Source organism: Leptodactylus fuscus, chromosome 6, assembly GCF_031893055.1.
Source record: "Leptodactylus fuscus isolate aLepFus1 chromosome 6, aLepFus1.hap2, whole genome shotgun sequence".
Classification (NCBI taxonomy): Eukaryota; Metazoa; Chordata; class Amphibia; order Anura; family Leptodactylidae; genus Leptodactylus; species Leptodactylus fuscus.
In genome coordinates, this window is record NC_134270.1 from 153,404,038 (window position 1) to 153,414,970 (window position 10,933).

At 45.4% G+C, this 10,933-nt stretch overlaps 1 protein-coding gene across 1 annotated transcript; it reads right to left on the reverse strand.

The window, feature by feature from the left end:
• Positions 1-2,068: 2,068 nt before the first annotated feature.
• UPK2 (uroplakin 2) lies at positions 2,069-6,791 on the reverse strand. The gene is made up of 5 exons (XM_075279124.1): positions 6,731-6,791; positions 5,672-5,800; positions 3,877-4,009; positions 3,737-3,795; positions 2,069-2,343 (listed from the first exon to the last, which is right to left on the reverse strand). Exons 1-5 carry the CDS (start codon positions 6,783-6,785, stop codon positions 2,207-2,209), a joined length of 513 nt encoding a protein of 170 aa, XP_075135225.1. The 5' UTR covers positions 6,786-6,791; the 3' UTR covers positions 2,069-2,206.
• Positions 6,792-10,933: the final 4,142 nt, after the last annotated feature.

The following is a 10,933-nucleotide window of genomic DNA, read 5'->3' on the forward strand; positions in this document are numbered from 1 at the left end:
GGCAATGCACCACGGCTCCCGATTTGCTATGTTCATGCAGGTCCCTTCTGCGGACTTTCTGCTTCCAAAAATTGCCGATGTTTCTGAAGGCATAATTCACATGCTGCGATTTCCAAAACCGCAATGGTTTTGGTGATGGCTGCGCGTCCACAGCTAAGTGGGGATATGATTGCTAGAGTCCCATCCACTTTGCTGTGACTGTAAAACACATTTCTTTCCATGACATGGGGCCCTGGCCGATCAGTCCTTATAAAATATATGGTGTCTGACTCTCAGCACCCCCACCGATCAGCAGATTACTGGGACCCTGCTAGTGAGCACTGACCCCTCCATTGTTTACCAGTTCCATTGTTATTCTGGCTGGACTGAGCTATAATACCAGGCATTGACTGTAAATGTACAACACTGGGCCTGGAAACATTGGAGGTGCTGACTCAGACTTCATAGAAAGTTTACCCAGAGGATAGACGATCATTTAATTTGTAGAACCCTTTTATGTGTTGTCCCCCTCACACCGTGGACTCCAAACCAGTCTCCCGGTACATACAATAAACCTTTCCAGAGGCCCCCATATACACGCTCATGTGCTTTGTCAGTGTCCTATTATTTACTGTGGCCCTATACACACACCCATGTGCCATCACGGGTCCCTATTGTTTACTATGACCCCATACTCTCACCCATGTGCTATCTTCGGTCCCTATTGTTTACTATTGCCCCATACTCACACCCATGTGCTATCATTGGTCCCTATTGTTTACTATAGCCCCATACTCACACCCATGTGCTATCATCGGTCCCTATTGTTTACTATAGCCCCATACTCTCACCCATGTGCTATCTTCGGTCCCTATTGTTTACTATAGCCCCATACTCACACCCATGTGCTATCATCGGTCCCTATTGTTTACTATAGCCCCATACTCTCACCCATGTGCTATCTTCGGTCCCTATTGTTTACTATGACCCCATACTCTCACCCATGTGCTATCTTCGGTCCCTATTGTTTACTATTGCCCCATACTCACACCCATGTGCTATCATCGGTCCCTATTGTTTACTATAGCCCCATACTCACACCCATGTGCTATCATCGGTCCCTATTGTTTACTATAGCCCCATACTCACACCCATGTGCTATCTTCGGTCCCTATTGTTTACTATAGCCCCATACTCACACCCATGTGCTATCATCGGTCCCTATTGTTTACTATAGCCCCATACTCTCACCCATGTGCTATCTTCGGTCCCTATTGTTTACTATGACCCCATACTCTCACCCATGTGCTATCTTCGGTCCCTATTGTTTACTATTGCCCCATACTCACACCCATGTGCTATCATCGGTCCCTATTGTTTACTATAGCCCCATACTCACACCCATGTGCTATCATCGGTCCCTATTGTTTACTATAGCCCCATACTCACACCCATGTGCTATCATCGGTCCCTATTGTTTACTATAGCCCCATACTCACACCCATGTGCTATCATCGGTCCCTATTGTTTACTATAGCCCCATACTCACACCCATGTGCCATCACCGGTCCCTATTGTTTACTATAGCCCCATACTCACACCCATGTGCCATCACCGGTCCATGTATGGTCCGGGCCCAGACTCAGGATAGGTCTTATTCCAGTCTATTTTGCATCCCGGGTTCACCTATCTCATCCATGTGCCATCCATGCTATTTTACCTCGGACCAACAGATGTTCATGTGCATTTAGTCTCATGCGGTTACGTCCACCATTAATAATTTATTGGTATTTAGAGAATATTTATTAAAACAAGAACATCAAAATCATTTTACATTTTTAACCCCAAAAAATAAACAAAATCCAATTAAGGTCTGAGCGATACTGCTCTTCATTCACTCATTTATTAAAAACTGTTCCCCTTCCCAGAGTGTTAGGCATTGTCTTATCCTTATGGGGAGAAGCGTACGAATACTATTTACACCCCAGAAGTCTCCATTAAGGGGGTGTTCACACTCACGAATTTGACGCAGAATCTGCCTCAAACCACCTAATATCAGCCCCCTGTTCATAGTGGCAGAAACAATAAGCATCCTGCTCCTTCTTCAGACAGATTCCAAAATTTTCTGCTTGACAAATTCAGCGCCAAATCTGACATGTGAACACCCCCTTTCAATCGATGGCTTCTTGTTCTCCTTGATGAAACCAGACTGTAAAATCTTGAAGGCTTATTTTGCTCCTCGGCCGCCCAACACCAGTACAGCGATGAGTCCAGCAAGGAGCAGGAACATGGCGATAGACAGTAAGACGGTGATCACCACCATGCCGCCGCTGCGCCTGAAAACTGTGTCAGGATCTGAAAGAGCTGCAAGGAGAGAAGAACAGTTAGTACCTTCCTGGGATAGGTGTGTGTAAGTTCACACAGAGTTTTTTGGTCAGGGTTTTGAGGCCGTATCCGCCTCAAAACCCTGACCAAAAAGATGGCTCCCATTGAAATCATGCTCATTCTTCAGGCCGAATCGCCTCGCAATTCGGCCTGAAGACACTCCCTCCTCCTGACTAGGCCCAGTGCACCGGCTTCAGTCACGGCTACCCATTTTTGGATCGGAACCTGAAACAACCTCCGACTTGGGTGCCGATCCAAAAAACCCGGTGTGCACTTCCGTAAGGCTCGGTTCACAATTGCTTCCTCATTTCTGCTTGTCTGTTCCATCATAGAAGCAGAAAATCTAACGTGATGATGAGCCCGATCCACCACGGCAACACCAATGGCACTCAATAGACCTCATTGGCTTATTATGGGGTCTGCGGGTCCCATTACAGTGGCATATAACAAGGTTTCTGGCAAATGTCGGAATCTGTAAAGCATTTGTCGAAGATTAGGTCATCCTAAGATTTCCTATAGAGTCTTATATACCGTCTTGCCGACCACAGAGTTACTACATGCTGGATGTTGTAGTACCCACCAATGACCATAACTTACCACCATGTGCAGATAGATAGGTTACCAGTCCTGCAGATAGATAGGTTAAGGTCACCTGAATCAATCCATGTTTTCCCCTTGTGAATCACTGCCTCTATGGCCAAGATATTAGCACTTTTGTCGATATGCAAATGAGCAATGTCTCTTACATCTTTGGATCAACGGCAACACCCTTGTTGCTCAGTTGCATATCAACTAAGGCAGTGATTCAGAAAAGGAAGACACTATATGATTCAGGTGGCCCTAACCTATCTATTTGTGGTGCTGGGTTGATAGGTTGGGGTCTGGCGACAGGCTTTAATAAACTGCGTCAGTGTATTTCCATCTCGGCTGAGAGAGGAACTAATACCAAGATTGTGTGTCCGGGGTCGTTTCCTTACTGCTGGCACTCAGCCTAATTAATTAGGACGAGACAGTTACCCAGGATTATTAGTCAATTGGTCATAAACACAGCCTCTGACCTTATCATCCTTAGGCTAGGTTGTTAATTTGAGATGGGGGGGGGGGGCTCCAGTGATCAGCTGAGCTTTGGGAACTGGCACAGCGCCATACACTGTATAGTGGCTGTAAATAGTACTGCAGCTCTCCTTTTTAAGTGAGGGGATAACAGGTTCACTACCATTCACAGAAATCACACAATGGAGCTATACATCTGTTCCCCTTTCAATCAGCTGATTGGTGGGGGTGCTGGGAGTCCAACCCGAACCAGTGTAATAGTAATGACTTTTCTAAGTCCCAGAATTTTTTTTAATTTTTTTTTTACTTTTGGACTTACCATTTTGAGTTGTGAAGTTAAGGGGAGTGAACGTGGTCCCATTGATGGAATAATATGCACTGGAAGATAAAAGAATCCATGTTTAATATGCATGTTCATAAAATTATTTTTTAAGCATGAACTACGTCAGGGTTACTCACATGTAGTTGGTGTTTGGAGTCAAACCAGTAACTCTGTAACCCACATTTACGGTGTCTGTGTTGCCATTTAGAGGGTCACTAATTACAACAAGCTCACGCTTCAAACGGCACTGCGGCACGGTTATCGATAAAGCTGCAGATACAAAGGCGTTGGTGTTAGAAACCCAATATTTGTCAATTTTCATGTTCAAAATGGTAGATGTGCAGAGATAGAGACGGATAGATCAGAACTCAGTATATACCGGCCACTTCTATATTGCCCCTATCAGCTGGATCATTCACTGCTCTACTGGCTGGCCATATATATTACATTTCGGATGCCCACCGACTGGTGATGGCGTTTTTCATCATAACATTAAATAAGTTGCTCAATCGGTGGGGACAATTGTTAAAAAAATAATAATTGCAGAGAGTCTACCCAAGTTGGCTGATGAGCCATCATGCCAAACGCTGGTGTTTTCAGCCAACAGCTGTGGAAAGTTTCCAGCATGGCCAATCCATTTTTGGTAGACTAAAGTCTGTTGTTGGCCGTCCACGACCTACCATTTGTGGCATCTGCAGGTCAGATTTCCATCCATTCAGCCATTTTAGTCAATGGGTGAATGGACAGGGGTGACACCTCTTGGACAAGAAAAATGGACAGCAGTGTGAACTCAGCCTAATATAGGATTATGGTATGAAAGCCTAAAGGCCAAAAATCAAAGGTGTGTGGCCTACTTAAGTGGTCCCCTGGAGTAAACTCAACTGGACCTTTATCCTGCCCTAGATTCAAGGACAGCCAAGCTGAATGTAGACGGCCTGGTGATGGTTGGTGCTCCCATTCACTTCAATGGGGAGCATCGGAAATTGGGAAAGTACAGCATTAGACTATCACCAGCCCCATCCACATTCAGGATGACTGCGCTCAGATTAAAGGGATCCTATCTATAAACCTTTTTTTTTTTCTGAGTAACACGTGGAAATAGCCTTAAGAAAGGCTATTCTTCTCCTACCTTTCGTTGTCTTCTCCATGCCGCCATTCCGTAGGAATCCCGGTTCTTGTCGGTATTGAAATGAGTTTTCTCGCAGCACTGGGGGTGGTCCTCAGCGCTCAAACAGCACTGTGGGCGTCCCCAATGCTGCCAGAGAACTCTCCAGCGCCGCCTCCATCTTCGTCAGCAGCGTCCTCTGCATCCTCTTCTTCCGGCGCAGGTTTCCGACTTCTAGGCCTCAGGCCTTGGGCAGAGCAGACTGCACATGCCTACAAGCCACAAGAAAATGGCCGCTTGCACAGTATGGTAAGCGGCCATTTTCTCGTGGCCTGTGCACAGTCTGCTCTGCCCAAGTTCTCTCGCAGCATTGGGGATGCCCCCAGTGCTGTTTGAGCGCTGGGACCCGCCCTACAAGAACCGTGATTCCTACGGAACGGCGGCGCGGAGAAGACAACGAAAGGTAGGAGAAGAATAGCCTTTCTTAAGGCTATTCTGACGAGTTACTCAGAAAAAAAGGTTTCTATGATAGGATCCTTTTAAATGTGGAGAGGGACAAAAGCCTTTCTGTGTTTACTTTCTGAGGCCCATCAGAAAAACACAAGGCACCAGGCAACTAAAACTGAACATCCCTTCTTGTACTGACACCCTAAATCATGGCACATAATAGACTTGTGGGCTGTTCTACCTGTACAACACCATAGTATAGAAAACACTGACTACAATGAGAGCGGCCCTGCATGATCTATATTTAATAGAACATTATAATAAGAATGTGAGGTCAGGAAATGTATACGTATTGGAAAGACAAGGATACAAGTTCTTACTTTGTGTGGTGGGACCATTTATGTAAAGGAATCCAGTCGTCTGCGTGTAATTACATTCAGTAGGTAGCGCTATTATCGCAGAGTAAGCAAGAGGGTTCTGGACAATGCCAGTGGCCAGAGTTGTATCGGCTGGAACGCAAAAAAAGGGAAAGGTTAATGCGCAAGAACAAGTGATCGTCTTACGGGGGGGTCATACACATTAGATGGTCGGCCAGTCCCCAGCAGGTTTATCCAACAAGTTATCACCCATCGCCAGCTGCTGTGAAACAACAATCCCATCCTGCGCCATTCACTTCTTTGGGAGTTCCAGTTCCGCATGCTGGGAGCTAGATTCACAACAAATGGAGGGTTACTGTCCCCGCTTTAGGCTTTGTTCACATACAGATTCGTCATTCTGGTCTATCATAGGGCAGACACCAGTTGACAGAACCCATTGACTACAATCATCAGGTTTTTGTCATGGTGTACAGCACGTCACTGGACAAAATAGAATCTGCAGAGTGAACAGAGCCACCAACACTAATGGGAATACAGTCTTATGGGAATGTGGGTGTCCCGACTCGCCCTTAAGCTATGATGTTGGGGAAAGAAGGATTGGATACGTTCTTACAGGAGATAAGCCACTACCAGAGTTAGGCTCTGTTCACATCATGGTTTTTTTTACATCCGTTTAGTAGATCTGTTTAACAAATGCAAAAAAATGGTCCTAAACAGATGGTCACCCATTTGCATCTGTTAAACGGATTTTAAAAAACACCCAAAATGTGAATGCAGCCTTATCTGACAGTAAATGTATTCCCACAAGCATACAGGTGTATGGGGGGTTGGTAGGAATAGCTGCCAGCCAAAGACTATGGGAGGTCTTTGCTTTGTACCATCAATTTTGCAGATGTAAGAGCAAATCTCCTTTCTAAGGACTATATATGCAAGATTATTCAGTAGTTCAATGAATTTGAAAAAAAAACCTCATCCAACGATTACACTACAAAATCCGTAAAAATAGCCAAAAATCGAGCCTAGACCATTGGCCCTAAAAGCACAGATCTGCTTCGGACTTACCTCCATATGAGCTGGAGAAGAGAAGAAGCACAGCCGATAACGTCAGGAGCTGCATGGTGTGTCCAGTCCGTACAGAAAATGCCGAAAACATAGATACCTGTCTTACAAGAAAGTTTCACCTGCCCCGGACCAACCAATCAGAGAGCAGCTGGGGGAAGAATGTGGACATGCTGGAAAATCACCACTCCAAACACACCCTGACCTCAGACAACATACCTTCTCCCCCTTATCTTCCTGCCATACCTGTCCCCTCACTATCGTATGAAAGGCCTGAGATATCTCATATCATTCTGCACCACCAAACTGTTACCTTAAGGCCTTATTCACACATCACTGCCTTGCGTCCGTCTTTGTAAAGCCAAATCCAGAAGTGGAGACCACATGAAGATAAGGTATAATGGAAAGATTTGCACCTGTTCTGGGTTTTTGACCTGCTCTTGGGTTTTGCCTAAGGGGTCATACACACAAATATATGTATGATCAGTGTATCACTATGGCCCATACACACCAGCGTGTATTTTCACGGTTCGGGGCAAAACATAGGACGGGTCCTATTTGTGTCTGTTTTGCCATCTGTACTCACTGGCAGCAATGAATGGGGCCGTGGAGGTATGGGCGGCATATGGCGTCATCTATGTGCCGTTCAATCATGGCCCGGTACATGCACACCTAGGAAACATGGTGGACGTATTTCCTGGACTAAGCACAGCCAGGTAAAATAGAACTTAGCACATCGTGGTGGATGGATTCGTACAGGACTGACCTGCTATGTCCTTTCAATACTGTAGGAATCCGGGTGTTCAAGAGTTGACAGCATCATACACCATTGTGGTCAGTCCAGAAGATACGACCTATGTATGGACACTGTTTGCTGGGTGGAATACGGCCTTAGTGCTTTTACTGATCTGTGTTTTGCATCTGTATATCATCCATAGTCGGGGCTCGTTCACATCTGCGCCCGGTCTCCGTTTCCTGCACAAAACAGAGGCAGGATACGGAAACCTGCAGGACTCTTTCATACCCATTCATTTGAATGGGTTTGAAAGATGTCCGGCCATGAGCGTCGGTGAGTGTTTTATACTCTCCGCCGCAAAACCGTTTTTTTAAACTGGACACAGAGTTGGACATGCAGTACTCTGTGTCCGATTTTAAAAAACGGTTTCGCGGCAGAGAGCATAAAATGCACACCGCCGCTCACGGCCGGACCCGATCTGACAGGTTTCCGTCTTCTGCATGCAGAAGACAGAAACCACAGAACGGACTGCCAAATGCTAGTGTGAACCTAGCGTCACAGATCCACAGGATTATGGATCTGTGCATAATATATGGAATACAACTACAGTCGTGCACATGGGGCCTTAGGCTAAGGCCCCACGTTGCTGAAACGCAGCTTTTTTTTTGTTGCAGATTTTGCTGTGGCTTTTTGGAGCCAAAGCCAAGAGTGGATTGAGCAAAGGTAGAAGTATAAGAACTTCCTATATAGTACCCATTCCATTGGTGCAATGCATGGGCTTTCTGTCAAAACAACCACATTCTGACGAAAAGAACTGATATTTGGTGGTAGAAATTTCTGCAACAAGTATGCTGTTCTGTGTGTGAATATAACCTGATGATCAACTTTAATGCAGGAAAAAAAAATTGTCAGAGCTTATGTTAAATTTATTGGATTTTTAAGGCGGAGGCCCCACATTGTACCTGCAAAGTGGATGGGATTCTAGCTAATCCCATCCACACATTGCAGAAAACAAATCCGTAGCGGAAATGCTGTGATGTCAAAAACCGTTGCAGTTTTGTAAATCGTAGCGTGCCCACTGCGGATATTTTTCTGCAAGGTGAGGATTTCCATCCCCAGAATCTCATCCACTTTGCAAGTACTGTAAAACGCGACAATAAATTTGCGGCATTTACACTACTTGGGACTTAGCCTTACGGTGAGAAGGAAGTATGTAGGGCACTTGATAGAAACCGATACAGACACCTTGTAAGCTGCGGTTCCTCCCACTTTCTTGGTGCTGTATTCATTTGCACAAGTAGTGTGCACAGTTTTACATAAGGGTCTGCTCTACTTTTCACCCACCCCCAACTGCAAGATTGTCAGCATTGCAAGGAATGTCGCCACACCAGTCTGTGCAGCCGCATTCTCCTGGTGCGTATGTGACAAAAACATTACTGAATGAATATCTGGCATACCATGGGGAGAAGCAAATGAAAAACGGGGTAGGGTAGTGGGCTCTGTGCCAACCTGAATATTGGTATGGAAACATATCTGGTAGGTTCATTAATGAAGCAAATGCATAAAATATTAGGGCTGTGGGGTCCGCCGGGTCTTATACTTAGAATGGCAGAGAGAAAAGTCTGAACTCTCCGCTGATTTTAGGTGGACCCTGCGGTGGAGACTCCAACACAGATGTGAATCCAGCCTTACTGACTATCTCACCTCTTTCCACCTCTGATGGCTTGTTAGTAAGAGGACTAAGTGTAGATAAACAGAAAGAGGTATGTGACAGTGTCCGCGGCCTACTAAAACTTCTTCCTCAGTATCGTCTTGTTCAGGTATAGGTGTAAGAATAGGTAAAGGAATAGGTAAAAGAGCTATAGATACAGGATTACGTAAAAGTTTAGGTACAGGTATAGGAGTAAAATAAGGTGCACTTATAAGATTATGGAAAGATTCCGTACAGGTATAATATTAGGAATAGGTATAAGATTAAAGGGGTTGTCCAGGGTCTGCAGGTAATCGATACTCATGAGTCATGACCTATCAGTTTCCGAGTCCGATGGCTGAAACATGGCTGATCGAGATGAAATCTAGGTGGTGTCGGACCCCGATCAATCTGATACTGATGATCTATCCTGTAGACAGCTCATTAGTATCAATTACCTTCAGGTCCTGGACAACCCCTTAAAGGGGTTGTCCCATCACAAGGATCCTATCTATACTGCTTGTTAATGTGGATGTAAGACTTTTCCTAAATACACTGCTTCACCAAAACTGCTTTGTTTGTCCACTATTTTACTCTATTCAATTCATTGTTGACACAGCCCTTGACTTATCTGCTCAAAAGTAAAGTGACATAGCTGCCTGCTCTCAGGGGGGAGGGAGGAGGGGCTAAGTGCACGGGAGCGAGCCTGTGTCTGTAGCTATTCCTGTGTAGGGGGGTAGTTTATGCTTTGGGGGGAAGGGGCCGCCAATACAGACCCGGCATCCGCTGTAATAGAGAGGCAGATGCCGGGGAGGGTTAGACACCAGCACAGGTGCCGGGGCCTGTGACATCGCTACGCTCCTGCCCTGCATTAAGCCAGCAGCAGCAGGAGCGATGCTGCTATTCCGGAGGGGGGGGCGGAGGAGCGGAATAGCTGCATCGCTCCTGCCGCTGCTGGCTTTACACAGGGCAGGAGCGTAGCGATGTCACAGGCCCCGGCACCTGTGCTGGCGTCTAACCCTCCCCAGCATCCGCCTTTCTATTCCAGCGGATGCTGGGTCTGTATTGGCATTGTGAAGGCTGGGGAACTGACTGGTCTCACCATCTATTTGCTGTACGTCCGATGCCTAGCTGCATCGGGAGCGCGCACGCAGGGCCAGCGGCATAGAAGCGACGTCATCTTGCCGTTGGCTTTGCATATGTAACCCCGCCCACCAATGACGCAGCAAAGCATAAAGAAAGAAGATTTTACAGTAGCGAAGACTGGTAAGTATGCGACATGGGAATACCCCTTTAAGTAGAGGTATAATAAAGAGGTAAGAATAGATAGAGGGTATAAAATAAGTGATAGGTATACATTGAAGTATAAGATTAGACAAAAGTAAAATATTATGTATTAATATAAAAATGGGTAAAATTAACATCAAGTACAAGTATAAAATAATGTTATAGAAATAAGAATATATAAAGATATAATTGTATGTACACATATAAGATTATAGGATTAGATATAGGTAAGAAAAAGAGACAATGTATAGTTACAGTATAAGAAGAGACATAGATATAAGATTAAGTATAAGGTATACAGGTAGGTACAGGTATAACATCAGCTTTAGGTAACATTACATATAATATACAATGGAGGTTTGTGGAGTTAGTGGCTGCCATACAGGCGCTCATCCCCAACACCCACAAGGCTCAGTTGTTTGTACGGGAGGCCAATCCATCTACCAGTAATTTTTGGTATGTGGGTTACAGGAAGCACATCCAGGCTCCTTGC

Bases quoted from the DNA above. Each gene is read 5' to 3' on its own strand.
- UPK2 (XM_075279124.1), bottom strand. From the start codon at position 6,785: ATGCAGCTCCTGACGTTATCGGCTGTGCTTCTTCTCTTCTCCAGCTCA. The intron at 5,801-6,730 runs GTAAGTCCGAAG...TTTGCGTTCCAG, and splicing joins CTTCTCCAGCTCATATGGAG to CCGATACAACTCTGGCCACT. The intron at 2,344-3,736 runs GTAAGTCCAAAA...CTCTCCTTGCAG, and splicing joins TAACTTCACAACTCAAAATG to CTCTTTCAGATCCTGACACA.